Raw genomic sequence first — 27,959 nt, forward strand, 5'->3', positions numbered from 1 at the left:
CCGTCACAGGCGACCGTGCCTGACTTCCGGGGCGGCCGCGGCGGGATTCCGGGGGCATTTTAATAGCAGCCTCCTGTAGTAGGGGTTGGTCTGGCCATTTTGTCAGCTATTGGAACTTCCTTATCTCCAACAAAACACCGGCTGCCCTTGTCATAGTTTCTCGGGCCATTCCGCTCCTAGTTTCTCTAAGCTGGTGCCACTCCTCACAGACTTTGGTAAAGCAAATGTGGCCCTAGAGTGTGAGGGGGGGAGGGGGTTGCTATATTGCTGCATTGCCAATAATGGGAAGTGCTGTCTCCCGTAGCCACGGCCGCCCTGCAGGGTTGGGGGCCCCCCGACTACAGCGGTTGATTTGGATTGTTTAACGAGGGGGCATGACCCACTCGCCCCGCCGCAAGCTTTTGGATTTACCGGCGACAGTTGTGGCAGGAGGTGAGAAAGAAAGCCGAGGGAGGTTGATACCTCCTTCCCTTGGCAGGATCCTTACACTGCGCACATTTGAGATTGTGTGGGCACAGTAAGGAGCCTTTTTAAGGCACCAGTTCTTCCTGGCAAGCCGTACTTAACGTTTAACACCATGCTGGAGTGTGCAATGGGACAATACAGACAATGCGCTGCACACTTGAGGTGCATTATGGGAATTGTAGTGTGGCTTGCAGGCATGTGACTTGTATGGTATTTAAATCACCTGGGACACGGCACAAGTGATGCTTTACGTTTGAAAAAGGCAGTTTGTCGAACCTCTTCAAGGCCATCACTTCTCCTGTCTGCACTATTGATAATAAATGCTGTTTTTCCGGACTCGGGCTGTGGATATATGCATATCTATCTATATCTATCACCCCCCCCACACCCATCCCGTTTTCGTTTTCTTTGAAGTCAGTGGCTGAATTCTAAATAGTTTGTTTAGTTGTGAAATTAAGGCACATTGGTGGATTACTGGATGCTGTTGTGGTAATATGTCGGGATGTATTTACAAGCACTGTTGGTAAAGGCATCACTTATTGAGGAGTGATACATTTGGCTTTGTGGGAGGTTTCATCTGGTAGACCTTTTGTGTTGTTCTGAATGTGATGCGAGGCTGTTTTTCTTGCGTTCATGATTTTTATTTTGGTAAGTTAAATCGTCTAGCTTGCTTTTGTTGTATGTGTTGAGAGCTTTGTGGTACTGTTGCTACATTTGTTTTTTCCCAGTATGTTTGAGTGTATAGTTTGTGTGTTTCGGGTTCTTCATCACCTTTGAGTAAAAATGTGTCCATGATTTTAAAATAGTCGATGGATGGATGCATCATTTTGTTCTTTATTCAGTTCTAATAATTTCTAATAGATGTTATTCTCTGGCGGTCCTTTAAAAAATATATATATATATATATTTAGTATGTGATCTGAGCAATATTAGTCAATAGCTATAGTGCCAAATTTCTCTGAAAAAATGCTAATTTTTTATTGATAATTTTGGTTGGTTAGATTTAATGTGAATTATGTTTTATGGAAGTATTCTGATTTCTGAGCTATTTGTGGCCTTTCCTCACACCTAGCTCAGCCTGGAAGGCAACGTGTTTGTACATTAAGAGTTATACATTTTGTTTAATAAAGATTTGTACATTTAGTCTCGAAATATTGAAGTTGCTATCCTCCTGCTCCACAAACTTACTCTCATCTCCACCGACCCTATGCAGTTAGGGACACAACCACTGCCATGCACACACGGACACCACCACTGCCATGCACACACGGACACCACCACTGCCATGCACACACGGACACCACTACTGCCATGCACACACGGACACCACCACTGCCATACACACACGGACACCACCACTGCCATGCACACACGGACACCACCACTGCCATGCACACACGGACACCACCACTGCCATGCACTAACGGACACCACCACTGCCATGCACACACGGACACCACCACTGCCATGCACCACATCACTCAGGGGCACCGCCACATCACTCAGGGGCACCGCCACATCACTCAGGGGGCACCGCCACATCACTCTGGGGGCACCGCCACTTCACTCAGGGACACCACCACATCACTCGGGGACACCACCACATTACTCGGGGGCATCACTCGGGGCACCACCACATCACTCGGGACACCACCACATCACTCGGGGACACGACCCACTTCACCCTTCCACCAACTCAATTACAATAACTTTTATTTAAGTATTAAAAAAAGAAAAGCCATTGTTATTTGTAATATCAATACATCTAAGTCATGTAAATACAACTCATATTGCATTACAAATGCTATAGGTGTCACATTTGCAAATGTTATAGCTATTGGCATTGTCATACACAATGCCAATAACTCAAACTTTAATGCTGCGAGACCTATTGCATTGTAAATGCTTGTTTTAAAGTGTGTGACACTTTTTTCCCTCAAAGGTTTTCATTCCTGTAACTCCAACTCCTCATGCAAATTTCTCGTGCACATTCTTCCAGCAGCGCCCGGCGCCCAGGAGGCCTGGCCCGCTATAGTAAACGTTATAAATAAATAAATGCACTTCATTCGTGGCCTTCTGCAGCTGGCACGGGGCCTAAGCGCAGCAGGTCCGGCCCCCTTCTTTCACAGTCACATGGAAAATAAATAATTTTTTCGCAGATGCATAAGAGCGGTTGGAATGCCTGTCGTGTGTCAGATCTTTTCTAGCAGCTGCCAGATTACCTGGGTCACGTTGTCCTGAGCCCACTGTAACCTGTACCCCAAAAGAACGTCGTCTTCCAGGTCGGGGTTCTCCTCCTCCCATTCCAAAACCAGCACCGAGTCTGCATGGATCACGCGCACGTTCCTCGGAGCGATGCTGGGCACTGTGGGCAAAGACATCCAGACAGGTCAACAGCAACATAAAGAATCAATACATTTTCATATAGGGGAGTTCTACAAAATCTAATGTGTTTGCCCAGCATGTTTTCACACCTGCCAACTTCCCTATTAAAAAAACGATTTCATATACAACATCCCCCAAATCATTAAGCTCTTTTCTAAATTTTCACCCCCAGCTGGGAATTCTCACCCTGTTCCACAACCTCTTCCCTTAACACGTCCAAAATATTGAGTTCTAAATATCGACCTGCACATACACACACTCCAAAATATCGAGTTCTAAATATCGACCTGCACATATACACACTCCAAAATATCGAGTTCTAAAGAACGCCCTGCACATATACACACTCCAAAATATCGAGTTCTAAATATCGACCTCCACATACTCCAAAATATAGAGTTCTAAATATCGACCTGCACATACACACACTCCAAAATATCGAGTTCTAAATAACGACCTGCACATATACACACTCCTAAATATCGACCTCCACATACACATACTCCAAAATATCGAGTTCTGAATATCGACCTGCACATATACACACTCCAAAATATCGAGTTCTAAATATCGACCTGCACATATACCCACTCCAAAATATTGAGTTCTAAAGAATGCCCTGCATATATACACACTCCAAAATATTGAGTTCTAAATAACGACCTGCACATATTCACACACTCCAAAATATCGAATTTTAAATATCGACCTCCACATACTCCAAAATATCGAGTTCTAAATATCGACCTGCACATACACACACTCCAAAATATCGAGTTCTAAATATCGATCTGCACATATACACACTCCAAAATATCGAGTTCTAAATATCGACCTGCACATATACACACTCCAAAATATTGAGTTCTAAAGAACAGCCTGCACATATACACACTCCAAAATATCAAGTTCTAAATATCGACCTGAACATATACACACTCCAAAATATCGAGTTCTAAATATCGACCTGCACATACACACACTCCAAAATATCGAGTTCTAAATATCGACCTCCACATACTCCAAAATATTGAATTCTAAAGAACACCCTGCACATATACACACTCCAAAATATCGAGTTCTAAATATCGACCTCCCCATACTCCAAAATATCGAGTTCTAAATATCGACCTGCACATACACACACTCCAAAATATCGAGTTCTAAATATCGACCTGCTCATATACACACGCCAAAATATCGAGTTCTAAAGAACACCCGGCACATACACACACTCCAAAATATTGAGTTCTAAATAACGACCTGCACATATACAAACTCCAAAATATCGAGTTCTAAATATCGACCTCCACATACTCCAAAATATCGAGTTCTAAATATCGACCTGAACATATACACACTCCAAAATATCGAGTTCTAAATATCGACCTGCACATACACACACTCCAAAAATATCGAGTTCTAAATATCGATCTTCACATATACACACTCCAAAATATCGAGTTCTAAATATCGACCTGCACATATACATACTCCAAAATATTGAGTTCTAAAGAACGCCCTGCACATATACACACTCCAAAATATTGAGTTCTAAATAACAACCTGCACATACACACTCCAAAATATCGAGTTCTAAATATCGACCTCCACATACACATACTCCAAAATATCGAGTTCTAACTATCGACCTGCACATATACACACTCCAAAATATCGAGTTCTAAATATCGACCTGCACATATACACACTCCAAAATATCGAGTTCTAAATATCGACCTGCACATATACACACTCCAAAATATCAAGTTCTAAAGAACGCCCTGCACATATACACACTCCAAAATATTGAGTTCTAAATAACGACCTGCACATATACACACTCCAAAATATCGAGTTCTAAATATCGACCTCCACATACACATACTCCAAAATATTGAGTTCTAAATATCGACCTGAACATATACACACTCCAAAATATTGAGTTCTAAATATCGACTTCCACATACACATACTCCAAAATATCGAGTTCTAAATATCGACCTCCACATACACATACTCCAAAATATCGAATTCCAACTATCGACCTGCACATATACACACTCCAAAATATCGAGTTGTAAATAACGACTTGCACATATACACACTCCAAAATATCGAGTTCTAAATAACGGCCTTCACATATACAAATTCAAAAATATCCACCTCTAAATATTGATCTGCACATTATACAGACTCCAAAATATCGAATCCTAAATATCGACCTGCACATATACCTACTCAAATGTTGATTTCTAAATATCTACCTGAACATATAGTTTTGAAAACATCGATATTGAGTTCTGTATAAAGACCCGAACATATCAACTTCAAAATATTAAGTTATATTTATCAACCAGCACCTATAGACTTTAAAAAAATCGACTTGCATTGTAGTGTCAATGTAAGTGGGCGTTTACTTAGATCAGTAAATCTAAACTTCCCTATGTATGCTGACCTCAACCTTATAGTTAAAGTCGATATACGTGCAGTAAGATATTTTTGTACTTAATATTCTGACATAAAATCGTCACTGTCTTTCTTATTTAACAATACAACTCCACAAATGTCCTTATCTTTGCCCACTGACCTACATACCCTCTTAGGGATAAAATACCCTGGTCATTTTACTTGAGACTCCTCTAGATCAAGCATCACTTGGTCATACTCTGCTTAAGCTTTCAGGCTACCCCATTCGCCCAGGCATTACATACGTTTATACGGTCTGTAAGCAGTCACTGTATATAAAGAGTCCTAAAGGCCCGGAAAGATTTTACTACCTCCCACCTCCAATATCTCTGGCCCTCGAGAGCTAATTGCATCATACCTTTGATCACTGGTTGAACCTCTCACCAACTCGTCCACTGCCTAATCCAAATAAAAGTAGTTTCAATTGGTAGCAGCAGAATTGCACTCGGTTATATTCGGACGAGTGCAGTTGGCACGCTCTGTCTGTATATGTTCTGATTATGTTCTATAGCATCCACTGTTGCTAACACACATGAATCGCAGCGCCAGGATGCCCGTAGGGTTACAGCGCGTTTTATAAATGTGCCTACATACATATATGATCTTGGACAAATCTTTATGCACTCTGTGTACTGACATATTATGCCATGTAAAGCTTTGGCTTCTCAGTGGAAAAAACTATTTAAGGCAACTTAGTTTCTCTATTTCACTCTACGACTGGGCCAATACCCTCAGTGGACATTTTATCCCATAGTACTTTCACATGCTGCACAACGGTCTTTTCACTGGCAACAATAGTGCTCACACTGTACATTTGCGCTCCAAAAGCTCCTGAGGTCTTTGCTTCATGTAATGTACAACTTCCGGCAGAACTCTGCTCGCTTCCGCTAAAACAAATCCGAAGCAGTAACCGGAGCTAAGCAACCATAGAACCGGCCTCCAGGGGGAGCTCATGCGCGCGTCCCCCTCCTCCGGCGCTGCGCTACGCTGACGTCCACAAGAGAAGGGATAATATTGGAATGTCGAAAACAGGGCAAAGGCAGGCGCGCAACACCCATTGGGCTGAACGGGCTTCAGCCCCCCCCGTCGTCATCTTCAGCCCGGGCTGCCAAGGTTCAGATGACAGCCCGACACACTTTCCTGATTTACAATGATGTAAAATAATGAAAGCATGAAAACCGTTTCTCCAGTTTCATTTGTATTGAAGGCTCCACTTTTATTCTCGGATGCTTTAGTATCCGAGATTGTGATTTAATGACCCCTTCTAAGAGGCCCAGAACCAGCCCGAGCCAGCCGCCTTTGAAGGTTTCAGTGACCCTCCCTGCCCCCTACCTTTTGTTTTCTTTCAGCGGGGTGCCACCGAGGTGATTTCCTTGCCTGAAGCAGGGATTTCACCTAAGCACGTTTGATGTGCGGTGCAGCATGGAGTGTGAAGATGTGCACAGCAGGGGGATGCGACGCCAGCAGGAATTCCTTTACAAAGGAAAAGCGTCATCTGCACTGGCCATTCATTTACCCCTGCTGTGCACATCTTCACACTCTCTGCTCCAAGAGTCCTGTTGTGCGAGCTTGAGTTTCATGACTCACCTCTAAAGTGAGGCCCCGCCTGCCCTGCGCATTTTGGACACAGCTTTTCGAGGAACACCTCAACTGATTTTTTTTCTCAGGAGCTGTCCTCACTTCTATCTAGTCTGTACTTGGAGCGTTGCTCAACCCGCAGAACTGCAGGAGGAGAGGAGACACACTGCAATGGTAAATGTTAGAGGGGTGTGTTAAGAGCACCACACTCGCGTCCTGTGGGTCCTTTACGGGCATTCTTCATGTGACCCGCCGCTGTGCGCAAAGTACATCCCAGGTTTACGCGCATTATCAGTGTCCCGACTGAACACAGTGAATAGGGGCGCACGATAGTGCTGCTCATTCATCCTATGGCCCCTTCATTGGTTGGAAGTGATTGTTGGGGTGGAGAGGAGCTGTGAATGTGCGTAAGCACGGATATAGCACCTAGTGGGTTTTGGCACTGGTGACAGTGCTCGTGCTGGCTATGAAAGCGGCACATTGAGGTAGGGTGCATGGAAGCACCAACAGTTGGTACCTGGGGTTGCACTGTTGCCAGATGCTGGCAACAGTGGCCCAACTTCTAATAGGAAGGCGCTACCAGCTGAGCAGAAAGCAACTCTAATTTAATGCTTGACTGGTCCGTTCTATAATCAATCCGATTTTATTATTTTTAACAAATCTTGCCACTGGAGGGCGTTACTTGGTTGGAAATAACATGTTGGGCCGTGGTACCCCACAATGTTTGTGCATCGATGGATGTAGGTGCTTGGATTCGGTTTTTGCACTCCTGGGTGGGCTGTAGGGTCACATGGTGAAGTGAGAGCAGAGATCCTGCGTTGAGAATGACGGCTGTGTAGTTGTGCGACACCTGGTGTGTCCTCACCTTACAACAAAAGTGTAATGGAGGTGGTGGTCAGGAGCGCGTGCTAGGCCTCAGTTCAGCTGTGAGGGCTTGGGGCAGTGATGCCTCAGATACCTGCCCCCATGTCTGCTGAGTGGGCCGGACAGTGGTACTATGGAAGGGTGGTACTTGCAAGTGATGCTGTTGCATAGCAGATTGTAGCCTCATTTTCAGCAAGTGGCCTTGAGGCGGTGGTGCCCCTGGCATGTCCTTGCAAGAGTTGAGATGCTGATGTGAAGCAGAACAAGCCCCCTTATCTGCTGAGTGACCTGACCAGTGGTGCCACAGGTGGGGGGTGCGGGGTCCCGGGGATGTTGTTTGAAGCATATGGGGCCTATTTCTAATACATCCAGTCAAGGGGTAGGTTGACCTTATTAAAGTAGTCCACAGTACTGTAACAACAGATGATGACCAAATATATCTATCATGTCCTTGGTTTGGATTGGTGGTATGTGTATTGTAATCAGGTTCGTAAGTTTATTTGTGGATTTTTTGTATATTTTCACGTTTTTCTTCGATTTACCCTCTATCTCAATAAAGACCGATAATACCTGCAAATCTTAAACATTCACTGTGCAGTAATTCAATTGTTACATCATCATAATACACAATTTAAGAACATAATAAATAAAACAAATTTTGTTGCGCGCACTGCATCGCATTTGGTGATGCAGTGCGCGCAACGAAATTCGTTTTATTTATTTTTATGTTTACTTACCTGTATTTGGCTGTATTCCATAGTTTAATACCCCCCACCCTGCCCCTTTCCACCCCAGGTCACCGCCCGGCAGCACTCCCACCACTGACCGCTACTGGTTCTTTGTAAGAATTTCCTCCATCTGAAGCCAGGCCCAATTTGTTAAGCTGATATATAACACCAGGCTTGTTTGCGGGCCATAAGTCTAGACTAGGATAATTATTTTTTCTCTTAGTTTCATTTCATATTTTATTTACTAGACAATTTGGCTTGGTTGTGGTCTCATTTTGTTATTTTCTTCATTCTTTAGTATTATTTGGCCATTTGTTAATCATGTACGCCTGGAGCCTCTTGGTGCTATAGATATGAAACTGATAACAGATTCAGCTTGGTGGAAGGAATTATAGTGTGAAAATACCGTTTTTTTTTCTTTTTCCTTTATTTCAGGCGGGATAGTGGTCTGTAATGGTACGGAATAATCTAACACCTTACACAAACACACAAGTACAACACCATTTGAAAGTCTTAGTTTATTAAATGCAACTTTATTCTACATAGATTCCCTTCCTTATGCATTTAGATACCTTTCATGTACTTACATATCTTTATATTGATTACTTTGCACTACCATAGATCTCACCATATATCTCTCGCAATATATTCCCTACCTCCACTCTGACTCATCTCAAACCTCTCTCTACTACTCCCTCCAATGCACTGCCCTATTTCTAACCCTATACCTCTATCAGTATATTCTCTACCTACACTCTTTCATTCATCCTAAAACCAATACTCTTCTCTCCTCTACCCCTCCTTCCATCATCTCATACCTCTTTTACTATTCAGATCTCCCAAACAAGCCTTTCAAAACTCTTCCCTCTGACTCTTCCACCTCCATCCCAAACCCCTTCCTACTGCTATGAACTCCCCCAAAAAACACATTCTAGACTCTTCCTTTTTCTATCCCTCCACTATTCCTTTTCAATACAAATAAAAGACTAAGATTTCCACCACTCAGAATAATTTCATATTTCCCTATATCAGTCCCTACTAATTCTGTTTGGGTTCCAGAGTAGCGTGCTACCCACCAAAAAGCGCTTCAACACCTCATATGGGGTAGTAAGTGCTATATAAATGCAAACCTTTTCCCTCTTCTATCCCTGCGCTATCCTTCTCAATCCAAATAATTGACTAACATGTCCAGTGCTCAAATTACTTTCATTTTTCATTATACTAATTTACCACTGATCCTCTATGGGTCCTAGAGTAGCGTGCTACTCACCGAAAAAGCGCTTTATCGCCTCATCAGGGTTAGTGAGCGCTATATAAATGCAATTATAATAGGAGCTGTGCCAGCCGAAGAGGTGAGGACTGGAACTTTGTGACAGGGATGCAATTACCAAGTTCTGTGTTTTTGCAGTATCAACAGCCTGGCAATTGACCTGTCTTTTGAAGAACAGCAAATGTAACATGATATTATCAAAATGTAAATGCTTTATTATTTCTCATGCACCCTCTGAATTCCAGCATGGTTATTATGGGGGTGCTGCTGCACAGCACCCCACCCGCCCCTACTTCCACTGCCTATACATTAAAGCACCATGCTTTAATGTCTGTGCTGCCAATAAATTAATGTTTGTTGGTGCTATAGTTTGTAACAACACTTCAAATGGACACATTGCAAAATCTCAAATTCCTTCTCTGTCTTTGCCGGGTGGACAGAGTCCCCTTTTTTGTGTGAATTATATCTGTGCACAGTCTAGGTTTTTCAGAGAGTAGCATGTTGTTCTGGACTCTTTTGACCCAGTTTCATGGGCATTCCATTAGAAAAAAGGGTGTAATTTTAACCATCTACATAATATCGTTGTGAGACAATTTAATGTATTTGAGTGACACTTTATTGCAAGATGAACACACCCCTTGTCTGTTATATAAATGGGGTACAAAAGGGGGTGGTGATGGATGGAGCATCTGAATCAATCAAACACTCACACCCAGTCAAAAGATCTGGGTTTAATCCATCACCGTTCTTTAGCCCACTCTGCCACCCCAGTTCAGACATGGCTATATGCAAATCAGTCTGACCCTGTGCCTCATGGGAACAGTCCAGCCCGAACTGCCAAGCCATGTCTTCCCTGGAAAGGAAACGAGCTTCTGAGGACCGGTTTCTGGCATTCCAGCCGTCTTCAGCCCGGCTTGCTTGAATCCAGTGCAAAGTGAGCAAGGGACTCACGTCTGAGCATACCCTGCCACACTTATGGCGGCCAAAAGCGGTACAAAAGGGGGTGGTGATGGATGGATATATAATTGGTTCACATTACCCTCTGTTCTCCAATTGAATTCTCATAAAACTGATTGTTGTCTAGTTTCAAATGCAGAATTTGCCATTTCTTTTTCTTTGCTTGGCCTGAGCATTACCCGATCCTGATTGTCTACCATTTTAGCCCCGCCCCCATTGATTAACATGTTAACCACGCCCCTTTGTATGTCATGTTAGCCCCCCCCGAACTTAAGACCTAGTTGCGCCCCTGGGCAAAGGTCATATTTATCTTGAAACTAATCCATTTGTAAGTGAACTTTGTGCACCCTCTCCGACTGGTCTCAGGGCTACTTAAGAATGACTTTACACCAAGGAATAAATAGCAGGCCAGAAGATTGAGAAACTTTTCCAAAATATATGAATCAAAACACTGAGCAGCCGAGCCAGGCGCGTAGATGAATGTCGCAAGGCTGAGCGCGCGCAGCTTTAGAAAAGGGAAAGTGTTCCACATCCCGGGGGACGGTGACTCATGAAACGCAAGCCGCACGCATCGGGCGCTGAAATTAAACACACTCGGTGCTCTTGTGTGACCTCATTTCAACAAGGGGTGAGTTAAAAACAGCGGAACGTTTACCAGCCTCGATTCAAGTGATAAAGTACACTCAGTCACAGGCCTCCAGCACAGCAGGCACATGTAACTGCGATCGCGAAATGCCAGAATAAACCATTTGCTGAATGGATGTTGGTGGAAAAGCCTTTGACCAACTTGGATTATCTGCTTCCTGCAAGCAAAGGAACCTACACAACACAGCGTGCACACGACCCCTAGCAGGAGGCCATTCCTACGGGGGCTCGTTAGTGCCATTTGGGCACAAACGCCACCCTACTGGCCAAGAGTTGTACTCAGGAAGGAGTCCTTCGCCTTGGCGCGCTAGGTGCGTCTCTTTTAAAAAAATGTTTTTATATTGAATGCATTTTTATAAAGCGCAGACTTCACCTGAAGGTGTCAGAACGCTGTACAAAAGAAGCAGTTACATTACATGAGAGAAATGTTACAAAATAGAACGTTGCAAAAATAGCAGGACACAGTATCAAACAAAGCAGGCAAGAGGAGGTAGGGAAAAACATAGAAGGCAAGAACACAATATCAAACACAGCAATTTACAATGACTAACAAACTTCCTGGCGGGGTCTGAGAATAAAGGAATTACTTCTGAAGAGATTTGAGGACAGCTTTGAAGAACCGGATGGAGGTGGTGGCACGGAGCAATGGAGGAAGCGAGTTCCAGATTCTCACCGCCAAACCTGAGAACGATTGAGCCATCGATCGACGGACAGAGGTCCGGGGAGGGTACTTATACCACCCCCCACCTCTCCGGCGTCCTCTTTGCGCCAGACACGCCGTACGTTGCAGAGCGTTGTAAAAAGGGGCGTGGACTCAGACCACCTCTCTGAAAAGCAGCTCTGTGGAGCTTACTGGAGGTACCTGGTGGGCTAGTTGGACCCCAGGGACCCTCAGGATTCAAGGGGACTTAATCCCCCAACTTAAAACTTGCCACGGGGGGCGTTTGCACAGTGGTGAAGGGAGGGAGCGGAGCCTGATGTGATAAGTGTGCATACGCGTTCCATGGCGCTTTTTAAGTTGGATAATTAAGTGCCCTTGAATCCTGAGGGTCCCTAGGGACCAACTAGCCCACCAGGTACCTCCAGTAAGCGCCACAGAATTGCGTTGCAGAGAGGTGTAAAAAGGAACGTGGCCTCGGACCACCTCTCTGCAACACAGCTCTGTGGCGCTTACTAGAGGTACCTCGTGGGCTAGTTGGCCCCAGGGACCCTTAGGATTCAAGGGGACTTAATCCCCCCAACTTACAACGTGCTAAGGGGCGCGTTTGCACATATGTGCAGGGAGGGGGGCCTGATATAGCAAGTTAGCAATCCTGCTGTGTGGGACTTACTGTTGGTAATAAAAGGGGTAATTGCCCCCCAAAGTTGACATTGGGTGCTAACTACTCCTCCTGTTACCTCCAGTAAATTCCACACAGTGGGATTGCCAAGAGGTGTTTCGGAGGCCACGTTCACCTTTCTCCACCACTCTGGAAACGCAACTGGTATGTTATAGTTGGAAATTAGCATTTAAAAAACCTTTCAAATTTGCTGAAAAAAACATAGGTTTCAGGGACGTTATAGTTAGAAATTAGCATTTAAAATACCTTTGAAATTCACTGAAAAAAACATAGGTTTCAGGGACGTTATAGTTAGTTGGACATTTCACTCGTACAAAACCAGAGAAATTCTGCTGTTATAGTTAGTTCAGCTAACTATAACTCTCGCCCCGCAATGCACTGCTGATGACGTCATATATTACATCATTCATGACATGGTCAGTGACATCACTGATGACATCTCGAATTACATCACTGATGACATCCACATGTACATCTGATGCACCTCCTCACACCCTAATAACACCCACTCTACAATACAGACTACCACTTTCGAAAGCATAAATACACCAATACCAGTTACTACATACGCACTCACTGATTCCTAGGTCTACACACACACACATCCATTCATTCACCCATGCAGTCACTCATCAATACAGCACTATCATATGCACTCATACACCTATACAGACACACACACCGCCACTCATCAAGAGTCACTCACACACCCAGTCAGTCATGCAAAGATTCAATCACACTTCCATTTACTCACCTATACAGTTATACACACACCACCTCACTTATTCATACAGATACGAACGCATACTTACTCTCTTATACAATCATGGATACAAGTGCACACTCATCCATACAGCCACTCTCACAATCACTCACTCTCACATCTAGTTATTTGTATACACCATCACTCGCATATACTTCCTTTTACATATGTTGTTACACGCACATGTACCACTGAGACATCCATTCACTCACCAACACACCCATACACACACTCACCCACCCATACGGCTGTTTCCACATGCACTTTTGAACCCTTACACCCGGTGAATCAACCACTCACACATCTATGCAAAGGGTCACACACCTCCCACCCACCCACCCACCCACACACACACACACACACACACAGGCACCCATACAAACACTCAGGCAACCAATCAATAACCCATATAGACACTCATGTAGCTACTCACCAATCCATGCAGCAGCTTACACAACAACAGACAGACTGGTACAGACATTCACACAGTTTAGTCACTAACCCATGCATTCAGTAAGACACATTTAATCACTCACTTATACAGTCAGTCACGCACCTACTAAATCCTCCATCCAGACACTTACACACCCACTAATTCTTCAATACACCATGGCACATATATAAAACATATTTAACTTTATAGAAACACAGTCACTGGATGATGTCATCAGTGATGTCCTTTGAGATGTCATGAGTGATGTCACTGACCATGTCATGAATGATGTAATATGTGCACTGCGGGTGCGCGAGTTATAGTTAGCTGAACTAATGGTAACGGCGGATTTTCTCTGGTTTTGTACAAGTGAAATATCCAACTAACTATAACGTCCCTGAAACCTATGGTTTTTTCAGTTAATTATATAGTTATATATATTTGTATATAAGAAATCCTCAGATCTAATAGGACATTTAGTCCTATTTCTAGGTCTGTGCTCATCCCAGATTTTCATTCAGAAAATCTGGACACCCTATATTGTCCGACTCTGACTCTCAAACCGGAAACTCCAAGAGAAACGTGACACTTAACATGGTCTTACTCTCGAACTGGAAACTCTAGGGGAGACGGCAAACGTAGCCATTGTCTGACTCTCAAACCAGCAACCAGCAACTTCAAGAGACTCTGAAACACTTGGTATGGTCTTACTCTGGAACTGGGAACTCCAAGAGAGATGGAAACACTTTCCATTGACTTACTCTCAAACTGGCACCTCTAAGAGAGACAGCAGCACTTGCCTTTGTTATACTCTCTAATCAGCAACTCCAAGAGAGACTGCAACATCTGCCATTGAGTTACTCTCAAACTGGCACCTCTAAGACAGACGGCAACCCTAGACATTCTCTTACTCTCCACCTATCAACTCCAAGAGAGATTGGAACACTTGCATCTTGCTGTCAAACTGGCAACTCCAAGAGAGACGGCAATCCTATCCATTGCCTTACTCTCAACTGGCAACTCCAAGAGAGACAGCAACCCTAGCCATTGCCTTACTCTCGAACTGGCAACTCCAAGTGTCGAAGCAAGGTTGACTTCACATAGGAAAAAGTGATTGTTTGAGTTAAAGAGAGAGAGGGGGCAAAAAGGCTCACAACATGAAGATGCAGGAAGAACTGGGGCCTGGGGCCTACTGCCTAGAGCTGATGACCATGGAACAGTGGAATCCAGGGTCGAATCCTGACCCCGGCTCATCATCCCGGTATCTGTGCAAAGCAAGTCAGCTGTCATTGTGCTTAAGCAGTATGAGCCTAAGTAGACAAACAACACTCCGCCGGGGGTAATCAAGAGCGCCCTACCATCTCTGCACTTGCCAATTTCAGCAAGGGTTGGGATAATATTGGAATGTAGAAAACAGGGCAGAGGTCCTATCTTGAAACTGATCACTTTATAAGTGAGTTTTGTGCACCCACTCGGACTGGTCTCAGGGCTACTTCAGAATACTATTTTCAACAAAGAATATAAAGCAGGTTACAAGATTGAGAACCTTTTCCAAAATACATGAATCAAAACAATGAGAAGCTGAGCCAGAAGCGTAGATGGATGTCGCAAGGCTGAGTGCGCACAGCTTTAGTAAATGGAAAGTGTTCCACATCTCGGGGGACGGTGACTCATGAAACGCATGCCGCACGCATCGTGAGCTGAAATTAAACACACTTGGCACACTTGTGTGACCTCATTTCAACAAGGGGCGAGTAAAAAACAGGAAAACTATTACCATCCACGTTTCAACTGATACAGCTGACTCAGTCACACTCTGCTAGCACTGAACACATCTGTAACAGCGAAGGCAAAATATCAGAATATTCCAGTGGCGGCTGGTGACTTTCAAAATTGTCGGAGTGTAAAAGTTCGGGATGAGTGCCCTGTGGCGAGCGAGCATAGTGAGGGAGCCCGACTGTCATATAGGGAGTTTGGGGGAGGGGGAAGAGGACTTGTTTTCCCCTTCCGCCAGGATTAAAAAAAAACAAAAAAGTGGGTAATTGGTACATTTTCAAGCAAATTTGAGAAAGCAAGAAGGTTAATAAAGCAATTGTGAAATTGTAGTTCTGACATAATAAAGAGATTTCAAATGATAATGACGTAGATAGCTGACAAGAACTATCCAGTGGCTGACAATGAACTGCTTACCTCCACAAAACAGTATTCACTATACAGCAACCTGGGAGGGACCGTAGATGTGAAGATAGAAGCACTAGCAGCACGACTTTCGTCTGTAGGGGTGCTCTCATAAAACCCTGGAGTCCTGGCAGAATACTCTGGAGCCAGATCATGTAAACTGCATGGGTAACGGGCACATCATTTCAGGCTAGACTTATTGCTGGAGCCGGATAAAGGGCAGCTCCCGGGCACACAAACAGTTTTTGAGCTGATGTAGGCTGGCTGGTCTGGGGTCGGTCATATTGCAGTCGCACCCGAGTACTTCACAGATCTTTAAAAGACCATTTACTTGTTAACAAGGCTTTGTTGTTTTTCAACCCTTTCTTAGAACCCCTGCATCTCCACTCAGCCTATTGCTGGAAGAATTAGCCACCCGTGAAATGTTTATTAGCCCACCCCCCAAATTTGGCTCTAGTTGCGCCTCTGGTCCTTTGTCCTCGCACTTGCCCTCCCCTCCGGGTCAAAGGGTTAAAAGGGGGCTTGAAAGGAGATCATACTGAGCTTGCTTTATACAGGCACAAAGATATAGGTACGTGCGCAAGCACTCCAGACACAGAGATACTCATAAACACACACAAAAAGTTCACACTTGTATGCATGTGCAGGTTACACAGACACATTTACACACACAAATAAACACATGAGAACAAAGTCCATCAAGCATACCTATACGTACACAAGAGAAGTAGAAAATCACACACAATTACGCAGACAGTTACACGGGAATATGCACATAAACTAGTAATCTCCAAACGTGTGTACACAGCGTGCACACAGAGGCACAGGTATGCTGCTCCCGAGAGACATACGCAAATGAACTTTCACACATTCAAGCAAATACGTGGCAAATGCGAAAATACACAGGTAAACCGAGATGCACATAATATCACACACACACATTCACTCAGTATCATCCTTTTCAGCTGAACCGTAAATCATCAAAGTAAACAGTCGTAAGCAGGCATCGAGCACACGTTGGCACCAAGCCAGGGAATTTGTCTTTCTCGTGCACTATAGCAGGACACATAGAGAATAAGGTGGGGTGGGGGATGCCAAGGTCTCACTCTCGAACCGGGACCTCCAAGAAAGATTGCAACCCTAGCCATTGTCTTACTCTTGAACTAGAAACTCCTGTGGAGGTGGCAACCCTATCCAGTGCCTTACTCTCAGAGTGACAACTCCAAAAAGATGGAACACTTGCCTTTGTCTTACTCAGCAACTGGCAACTCCATAAGAGACAGCAACATTTGCTTTTATACTACTCTTGAACATGCAACACCAGTGGCGGCTGGTGGAATTTGAACCTGGTGGGGCTATTGAAGTAGGCATCAACGAACGGGAGCGAGCGAGCGAAGCGAGCGAGCCCGACGGCAATAAGGGGGGTGTGGGGGGGTTCTCCCCCCACGAAGAAATTTTTTAAAAATTGGCTTTTTTTGGTGCAATTTTCCGCACTATTTCTGTGATAAATGGACTGAAAAATCAGTTCTTCTAGGCATTCATAAAAGAAAACTCATACATTATTTCAGAGATTTTCTGTGTTGCCAAGCAAGACTGACTTCTGAAGAGGGCCAGGGTACTAAGCCAGGTTGCACATCCACAAAGAAACACACTTGTAATTTTGTTCCTACCAAAAATGACAGCTGGCCATTTCCTTTTCTGCATCAGCTATTCATTGTTGATTGCCCAGTAATCATTATGACATATTAAATAGCTACATGTATAAGAAATATCAGTTTGAAACAAACATTTAATTTTTAGGAAGTCAGCAAAAGCTTTGATTTTTTAGCAAGGCAATTTTGCAAAATAATTAAGTAAATATTGTATTTAAAATAGTTCATATAGCTCTCTGAAGCCCTTGGGTCTATCAGTATTTAAGAAAACCACTAAATAAAAATAAGTTAGGAAATTAGTCTAATATGCATTGCTTATAATATAAGAAATATCCATTAAAAATCTTTCATTTATTTAAGAAAGAACAAAAACGTTATTTGCAGAAGCAGGCTAGGTAAGAATGTTTTACTTTATTTTTAAATACTTTGCATGCCACCCTCAGGCCCTTGTGGCAGTCAGTATAGTAGAAAATGGCTACATAAAAATAAAATATGAAAATAAATATATGTATATTTTAAGAAATATCCCTTCAAAACCAATATGATATTTGTAAACACAAACAAAATTATTTTAAATAATACTATGCAAATTGTTTGAATGCCACTCTCAGGTCCTTGTGCCCTTCAGCCAGCACAGCAGAAAAAGTTAAACAAAAAGAAATTATGGAAATAAATAAATGTACATTCTAGTGTGGTGATGCGGACACCAGCACTAGTATGACCACTAATGAGTGGTACTTGACAGGACTACAAATGTGAAAGTGAACGCTCTTCAAATTTTTTAAAAGTGTATCTTTTTAACATTTGAAAGCTTTGACATTATCAAGTCAAAATATAGCACTGCACTAAGACTTCATTAAACATAGAAGGAGGGAGCGGCTGACACCTCCACCTGAATAGGGCTATGCCTATTCCAACACAAATAGCTATATAACCGCCTGTAGTGTGCCTGGAGCCAGAGAAGAAAGGGCAGGGGCCTTTTGAGGATCAAAGACAGCTGTCTTTTGTTGTCTCCCCCACTTCAAAGACCTCGCTGTGACATCCCCAAATTGGTTCACTTTGGGGTCTGGAGGAGACTCTGCAACTATGATGTACAACGCTGCTAGGAAGGACTGCCCCTTTGTCACTTGCTTTGCTGTACTGCCTATGCACTCTGCTCAGCTATGTTGGCCTGCTCCCTGCTACCTCTGCAATGAGGGACAATTGGGCCTCTATATCCTACAAGTTCCCAAGAACTTGTTAGCTTTCCTCCTGTTATGGATGAATCAGGGCTATTTGTATGTTATTGGGCCACTGTTCTGACCGACTTTTTCGGCCCTCCTTTGAGGGAGAATGATTGGAGGTGACTCCAGCCTATTATCCTTCTAGTGCAGGGATTAGAACTATAAACAGGGCCTATTCATAAGGCACAGTAATGCACTTTCGTACCCTTTTCCTTAGATCAGGGCTTATAAACTTAAGCTAGGGGATAGATTCATTAGTATTAGTGATAATCCGTCCTCTTGCAAGAGTGCTAGTATACCTTCTATGGAGTTATGCTTATTTCGGGCCTTGTAGGCCTCAAACGGGAGAGACTCAATCTTGCTTTCTGCCCCGGCAGCTTGAGATGCTTCTAGGTCAAGTGTAATGTTTTAGTTTCAAAGTGTTGTTCGCTTGGAGAGAACTGGCTCAGGCTGGCCCTTATCGAAAGACTGTATTTTTCTCCACTCCGAAGACACAACATCAGGCCGGCCGGCTGGGAACGTGTCCTTGGTACGGGGAGGTACAAGAATTTGGTGGGCGGCAGGTTACTGGCCGTAACTTTCCATGAAAGGACAAGCTTCCATATTAGCGAAAGCGTTAAGCTGTGAGTCAGTCAGTCTGTAGGCGGCAGCTAGCCGTTAGCATCAATGCCAATAATTATTTCCAGGCAGACAGTTGCCATTTTGAAGTCCGAGAAAGATCATGAGGCTGATACTCTCTGAGAAAGATTGAAGAGGAGAGAGGAGTAGTGCGGAGCGATCGGAGACAGAGAGAGACAGCAGCTAATAAAGAGGAAGGTTCCAGTGACTTGGAGGGAAGTGAAGGAGACAGAGCATAGCGGTGCAGACGTGTACTCGTGACTGCTGAGGTGTGATTCCGAGACAAGCCTAGGCACAGACGAGAAGGGAACCTAAATGACTGTCGAACCCCGACTTCGTGCTCATAAGGTGACCTCTGCCCCACTTTGCATAGTGTGCACATTCTAACCTTTCACTTTTCTTTGCAGGATATATGTTATAGAATAGTGCTGTGTTTATAATCATTGTAATAAAATACCCCAGTTCTTAGTGAACCAACATGTGCCGTGTATTCTTGTTCAATCAGGGTAACCTGGTCTTCTAGTCAGACATTGTTTTCATGAACGGATGTAAATCCCGGTCAGGTAACAGGTGACTGAATAATGAGGGAGAGAGGGACCATTCGATGCTGAGAGCAGAAGGTACATGATTCAATTTGGTAAGTTGTGCTAATTCCTGTTATTGTAGTATCACCCCGAGTAGCCAATGAGAGATTCCTTCCAAAGGTATTCATAGGAGAGTGATCGTCATTGGTAAGCGGCGTTAATGAGAGCACCAGGGGGGACACTGGTGTGTAGATCCGCCGGATTGCGGATCGGGCTGCGAGTGAAAGAACACTGGGGTGGATACCAGTGTCTAGTTCCGCCGGATTGTGGACCGGATTGGAAGGAAGAGAGCAGTAGGGCTGCAGCCTAGTGCGTAAGGCACGCCGGATTGCGTGTCGAGTGAGCACTGATGGTGATCAGTGTGTAATGGTAAATAATCAGAACTGCCCCAGGGTAGATTAGTCTGGGCCTAAGTTGCCGTGAGACTAGCTGGTATGAGTGGGATATTGTAGAAAACCTATGCGTGTGTATAGCTATTTCCCCATCCTTAGGTACGAGATATAAATATATATATGTACATACCTATTGTTAATACGTTCTAAGGAGGGAGGTGATTACGTTCCGACTGGGTTGGAGGTGCTCTAAGGAGCTGATCCCATCTGGTTAGAGAATCCGGACGTTACAGCCACCAGACACACTCACATTGTCTAGCGCCTGCTGTGTTGGCGCTCAGTCACCTTTTGCTACTAGTCGTACTCGACACTGCTGTTTCTGAAGATACCGCAGTGGTGTAGACCTTTACCCTCAGTCAGCGCCGGGAGCACCGAGTGGCGTGAGCGCATTCTGGTTGCCTAGCAACACAACGATCTGAGCTCGCTCTCTCCAGGCTCTTTGGGCCGAAGATTCACAAGACTGCATCTACTGCGGCTGAACACCAGTCCTGCCTGCCTCTGTACCTCTTACCAACACGAGCTCCATGTGTGAGGCCCACCAACACAGCAGTATGGGGCCACAGACCTACCTGTGCTCCAGCGGCCAAGCCAGAGCCCAACTCCTCTTCCTACCATTGTGGACCCCGTGTGCGAGACCGCCGACAACGAGAGCAGTGACTCCAAGCCCCAGGTACTGTCCCGAAGGCCTGTGCAGGCTAACTTCAACCACCACTGCATTGAAAATCTTGTCTTGTCTTGCCGGTGGGCTCATTTGAGGATTGCTGTTATTCCCTTAAAGGTTCCTGAGCACTGTGATGAGCTATTAACGTTACTAGTACTGGCATAACTCTTGATAGACTATTGAATTGCTGTCCTTTAGGCCTGGTTTTAATTACATAAAGATGGTCTATTTTTCTAGAACTAGTGTGGAGTGTTTTGCTTTGTCTTTCACTGTTACTTTACTATGCGTTGCAGAAATACTTTACACATTGCCTCTTTGATAAGCCTCCCCTGAGCCAAGCTACCAGACGAGGAGCACAGGTAATCTTGCATCTGAATTAACCTGAGTGGTGGTGGGTACTGCTTGGCTTAGGTGTATACCTTATCCAAACAAAAACCCCATTTGTAACTGACACATTCAGCAGCGCCTGCTGCTGCACGTTGCCTGCTATCATTCCGAGCTGCAATGTGCAAGTGGAGGGGGGCAGCAGCTTATCAGATTTCACCTGGGCCCATAACAAAAGCCGAAGTTAAAGGGCCAAGGAGATATCTGAAGCCTCAAACCTAAAAGCAAATGCCTCGACCAATGGGAAACAGCTTCCCTCTTCGTGCTGGACCTCTCAGCCGCCTTCAACACCGTTTCCCACCACACCCTCTGCACAAGATTCCACGATGCCAGCATCTGGAACAAAGCCCTGGATGGATCTGCTCCTTCCTCACCGGCCGAACACAGAGAGTACGACTTCCACCATTCAACTGAAAACCCACAGAGATCAGCTGCAAAGGGTCTCAAGGCGCCTCCCTGAGCCCCAAGCTCTTCAGGCCCCATTTGCAGACATCGTCAAGAACCACAGACTCAACATTGTCTCCTACACCGATAACATCCAGCTGATTCTCTACCTCACAGAAGAATCCACAGCTGCCAAGAGCAACTTCCACAACAGGATAAATGCAGTCACCACCAGGATGAAGGACAGCTGCCTCAAGCTTAACTAACTCAAACAAGACCTAAGGCCTCAACCTGGGATCCACCCCCAAGTGTTGCCATTCCCTCTGCCTTGGTTGACTCTTGGTGGCCCAGGAAGAGGGGGTCTGCAGCACTTGGAACCCCCCCTCCCCCACACGCCCACTGACTACGTGCGAAACCATGGCAACCTCCAGGACCTCTCTCTCTCAATAAACCACCAAATCAATGTTGTTTATTCCTCCTATTTCCACATGCTCTATCTACTTCATGAAATCTTCCAGTTTGCCCCCAGTGAGTACAACAACACTGTCACCCATGAGCTTGTCAGCACTCTATCCAGCACCACCCAGAAACTCCATAAGAAACTGCTGAACATCAAGAACACCTCCGCCAAACTCATCCCGAACGTCCCACGCCGCAGCCACATCACCGGCCACCTGAGAAGGGAAATATCCAATACAACGCATGCCAACACAACGCAAGTACCATTACATCGCAATGCTATTACAATGCATAGCATTACAATGTAAAGCATTATAATGCATATACTTTTACCACACATGCCTTTACATGAATTTCTTTGTATAGGCAAGCATGGTAAAAGCATATGTGTTTTACATGTAAGTATAAGGTAAGTATAGGGTTTAGGGTGGGTTTGGGTTTTGAGGTCTAGGGGTATAGGTTTGGGTTGCCAAGGTTAATTTTAGGGTTCAGGATGGGTATATGTTTTGGGGTGCCTAGGTTCATTTTAGGATTCAGGGTGGGTTTGGATTTTAGGGTGCACAGGGTAATTTTAGGGCTCGGACAAATTTGGATTTTGTGGTGCCAAGGGTAATTTAAAGTTTTAGGGTTTGGGGTTGTAAGGGTAATTTTAGGGTTCAGGGTTGATTTTGGTTTTGGGGTGGTAAGGGTAATTTTAGGGTTTAGGGGGTATGGGTATTAGGGTGGTTAGGGTAATTTTAGAATTTTAAGGGGGTAGGGCTATTGGCACTGGTACAAAGGGTAATTTTGGGGTTGCCTGGGGGTATTAATATATATATATATATATATATATATATATATATATATATATATATATATATATATATATATATATATATATATATATATATATATATACATACAAACAGAGACACACAATTACTTACCTTAACCACTTTTACCAAGTCTATGCCTTTACCACGCATGTCTTTGCCTTGTAATGGCATGCGTGGTAAAGGCATATGCATGGTAAAAGTGTGCTTTGCAATGGTAATGCGTTGCAACAGCACTTGTGTTGTTACAACTGTAATATAATGGCATTCTTTGTGTTGGCATGCGATATAACGTCATATATTCCCTGAGAGACCTTCACTTGCTATCTTTCAACAAAAGAATTACCTTAGCGCAAGCGCCTCATGCATGCCTACAAATCCCTCCACAACGCCAGACATACATAGCTCAACCACCACTTCTGCTTCTACACTCTCCCCTGACATCTCCACTCCGCCCAACTGGCGCAGGCCACCATCACACATCTGTAGACCAGTGCTGGAGAAAGATCCTTGTCTAAACTTCTGGAACGTCCTGCCTCTGCACCTCAGGCAATCACCATCACGTCCGCCATTAAGGAAGGACCTCAAGACTTGGCTCGTCAAATCAATCGCAGGTCCCCTCCCCTCAACCCCCCACACACAGCGCCTTGAGACCCTACGGGTGAGTAGTCTTGCTTTAAATAGTAATTGATTTGAAGCAATGGAGCAGAAAGAAAGGCTTAAAGCTTATCACATCATAAGACGCTTGCTTTTAAATTTGTATTTGCAAACATTTTAAATTTAAATACCACTATTTTGTTTCTATTTCTTTTTATAGTGCCACTCATCCACACGTATGGTGTCAAAGCGCTTTAGATCACATGTACATATATATTGACAATAAATGAAGAGTGTAAATCAATGTACAGGTTGTGTAATAAAAGTAAGTAACGGTTGCAAGGTTGAAGAGTTGCATGCTGTTTATAGCTCACTGTGCTATATGGGAAGGATTAAAATATATGGACTGTACATAACCAAATGAGCTCTGTATTCAAAGCAGTAACCCACTTATCTAGTTTCATAAAATAAAAATCTGTCATCTGCATATTACATAGCATTTTGCATGAAGTGCACTGCATGAGACACATTAACCCTTGCAAGTTTATTTAAATGCACTCATGAGTCATATACTACTTTGTAATTATTTTAACATATAGCACACTCTAGTCTAGTATCATGACTCATGATACTAGACTAGAGTGTGCTATATGTTAAAATAATTATAAAGTAGTATATTTAAATAATGGAAATATTGCAAAAATAATTTAAAAGAACAATAATTAATACTTCACACTTACCCCAGTTATCAGGCAGCTTCTGTCTTGGTCAGTCAGCCGGTTGATGCTAGTTGCTGGCTGGCTGCGCTTCTCCTTTTGTTGTCCAGCAGCTACTGGTTCAGAGAGAGCTGAAACAGTAAAGCTTTCACTTTCAGGATGAAAGTGAAGGCTCTACTCTGTGCAGCATGTGACACCACGTCACAGGGTCATGAGTTAAGTCTCATGACTCTGTGACATAAATAAAATGCTTACAGCGTTTTTTTTTTCTTTTAAATAAAGTTAAAAGTTTCACTACAATAATCATTCAGTGTAATGATTATTGTAATTTAAAAAATGACCTTTCTTAAATGAGTCGTTTTTAGAATGCTGGGGTCAGTTATGCATGACCCCACCCCTTCCAGTGACGACATGTACATAGACTTCAATGCAGCCTGAGCCTCGGGCTTACACTGTACCCGCCCGAGGCTGCTGTAAATTTACGAGGCTGCTTTGCGTCATTTCTGGGCGGGCCCCAAAAGGGCCATTCTTTATACTCCCGGGCTGGCACCTAATGCGCCCGTGGGCAGTGAGTCAGTCTTTAGCATTCACTTGTGACACATGCGCAAAAGCGCATGTGTCACAAATCACCCCACACGCTGCCTCCATTTCCTGCCTGGCCTGCCTGCTGCTGCAGTGACGCTCGCTCAAGTGCGTCCTAATGGCAGGCAGGCAGCAGGTCAGATGACAGATGGCCAGGCCCGGGGCTGTGATCGGCAGTGCGGTTCCGGTTCTGATTTAAAATGCAAAGTAACATTGCTGTTACTTAGCATTTTAAATCCCTTGCTTGCTATGCCGGCCGAGTCGATAGGGAGGGCGGAGCCCCGCCGCCCTTAAAAGAAAACCGCCGCTGTGCAACACCAAGATAGAAGGCAGCCATTGCAACTGGCAACTCCAAGAGAAACGGGAACAATATCCATTGTCTTACTTTGGAATTGGAGACTGTAAGAGACAGTGATGCTAACCATTGCTGTGTTCTTCAATTGGCAACTGCATTAGAAACACTCCTAGTCACTGCATTACTCCAACTTGCAACTTCAAGAGGGGCAGCAGCCCTCATCATTGTTTAACTCTTTGACCAGCAATTCCAAGAAAGACAGCACCCTCACCAGTGTCATACTGTCTGTCAACTGCAAGAGAGCATGTGGTCCTGGCAACAGCCTTAGTCTGAAGCAGGTACATGCAAGCAAGAGCTCTACCCATTCAACTGTTCTGCCTTCCACTTGTCAACTCCATGAGAGTCAGTAAGCCAGGTCATTGTCCTACAATTGCAACCGCATGAGAGACAGTAAGCCAGGTCATTGTCCTACAACTGCAACTGCATGAGAGACGGTAAGCCAGGTCATTGTCCTACAACTGCATGAGAGTCAGTAAGCCAGGTCATTGTCCTACAATTGCAACCGCATGAGAGACAGTAAGCCAGGGCATTGTCCTACAACTGCAATCGCATGAGAGACAGTAAGCCAGGTCATTGTCCTACAACTGCATGAGAGTCAGTAAGCCAGGTCATTGTCCTACAATTGCAACCGCATGAGAGACAGTAAGCCAGGGCATTGTCCTACAACTGCAATCGCATGAGAGACGGTAAGCCAGGTCATTGTCCTACAACTGCATGAGAGTCAGTAAGCCAGGTCATTGTCCTACAACTGCAACTGCATGAGAGACGGTAAGCCAGGTCATTGTCCTACAACTGCATGAGAGTCAGTAAGCCAGGTCATTGTCCTACAATTGCAACCGCATGAGAGACAGTAAGCCAGGGCATTGTCCTACAACTGCAATCGCATGAGAGACAGTAAGCCAGGTCATTGTCCTACAACTGCATGAGAGTCAGTAAGCCAGGTCATTGTCCTACAATTGCAACCGCATGAGAGACAGTAAGCCAGGGCATTGTCCTACAACTGCAATCGCATGAGAGACAGTAAGCCAGGTCATTGTCCTACAACTGCAACTGCATGAGAGACGGTAAGCCAGGTCATTGTCCTACAACTGCATGAGAGTCAGTAAGCCAGGTCATTGTCCTACAATTGCAACCGCATGAGAGACAGTAAGCCAGGGCATTGTCCTACAACTGCAATCGCATGAGAGACAGTAAGCCAGGTCATTGTCCTACAACTGCAACTGCATGAGAGACAGTAAGCCAGGTCATTGTCCTACAACTGCATGAGAGTCAGTAAGCCAGGTCATTGTCCTACAACTGCAACTGCATGAGAGACAGTAAGCCAGGTCATTGTCCTACAACTGGAACTGCATGAGAGACAGTAAGCCAGGGCATTGCCCACAACTGCAACTGCATGAGAGACAGTAAGCCAGGTCATTGTCCTACAACTGCATGAGAGACAGTAAGCCAGGGCATTGTCCTACAACTGCAATCGCATGAGAGACAGTAAGCCAGGTCATTGTCCTACAACTGCAACTGCATGAGAGACAGTAAGCCAGGGCATTGTCCTACAACTGCAATCGCATGAGAGACAGTAAGCCAGGGCATTGTCCTACAACCGCATGAGAGACAGTAAGCCAGGGAATTGTCCTACAACTGCAACTGCATGAGAGACAGTAAGCCAGGGCATTGTCCTACAACTGCAATTGCATGAGAGACAGTAAGCCAGGGCATTTCCTACAACTGCAACTGCATGAGAGACAGTAAGCCAGGGCATTGTCCTACAACTGCAATCGCATGAGAGACAGTAAGCCAGGTCATTGTCCTACAACTGCAATCGCATGAGAGACAGTAAGCCAGGGAATTGTCCTACAACTGCAATCGCATGAGAGACAGTAAGCCAGGCCATTGTCCTACAACTGCAATCGCATGAGAGACAGTAAGCCAGGTCATTGTCCTACAACTGCAACTGCATGAGAGACAGTAAGCCAGGGCATTGTCCTACAACTGCAATCGCATGCGAGACAGTAAGCCAGGTCATTGTCCTACAACTGCAACTGCATGAGAGACAGTAAGCCAGGTCATTGTCCTACAACTGCATGAGAGTCAGTAAGCCAGGTCATTGTCCTACAATTGCAACCGCATGAGACAGTAAGCCAGGGCATTGTCCTACAACTGCAATCGCATGAGAGACAGTAAGCCAGGTCATTGTCCTACAACTGCAACTGCATGAGAGACAGTAAGCCAGGTCATTGTCCTACAACTGCATGAGAGTCAGTAAGCCAGGTCATTGTCCTACAACTGCAACTGCATGAGAGACAGTAAGCCAGGTCATTGTCCTACAACTGCAACTGCATGAGAGACAGTAAGCCAGGGCATTGCCCACAACTGCAACTGCATGAGAGACAGTAAGCCAGGTCATTGTCCTACTACTGCATGAGAGACAGTAAGCCAGGGCATTGTCCTACAACTGCAATCGCATGAGA

General features: G+C 44.5%; 1 protein-coding gene across 1 annotated transcript in view; it reads right to left on the reverse strand.

The window, feature by feature from the left end:
• Positions 1-27,959, reverse strand: part of TYRO3 (TYRO3 protein tyrosine kinase) — a 456,471-nt gene that overhangs the window by 103,513 nt on the left and 324,999 nt on the right. The window contains exon 8 of the mRNA XM_086937235.1: positions 2,688-2,830. Coding sequence (XP_086793361.1) covers positions 2,688-2,830 — 143 coding nt within the window. The remainder of the gene's footprint in view (positions 1-2,687; positions 2,831-27,959) is intronic.

This window comes from Lissotriton vulgaris, chromosome 9 (assembly GCF_964263255.1).
Source record: "Lissotriton vulgaris chromosome 9, aLisVul1.2, whole genome shotgun sequence".
Lineage (NCBI taxonomy): Eukaryota > Metazoa > Chordata > Amphibia > Caudata > Salamandridae > Lissotriton > Lissotriton vulgaris.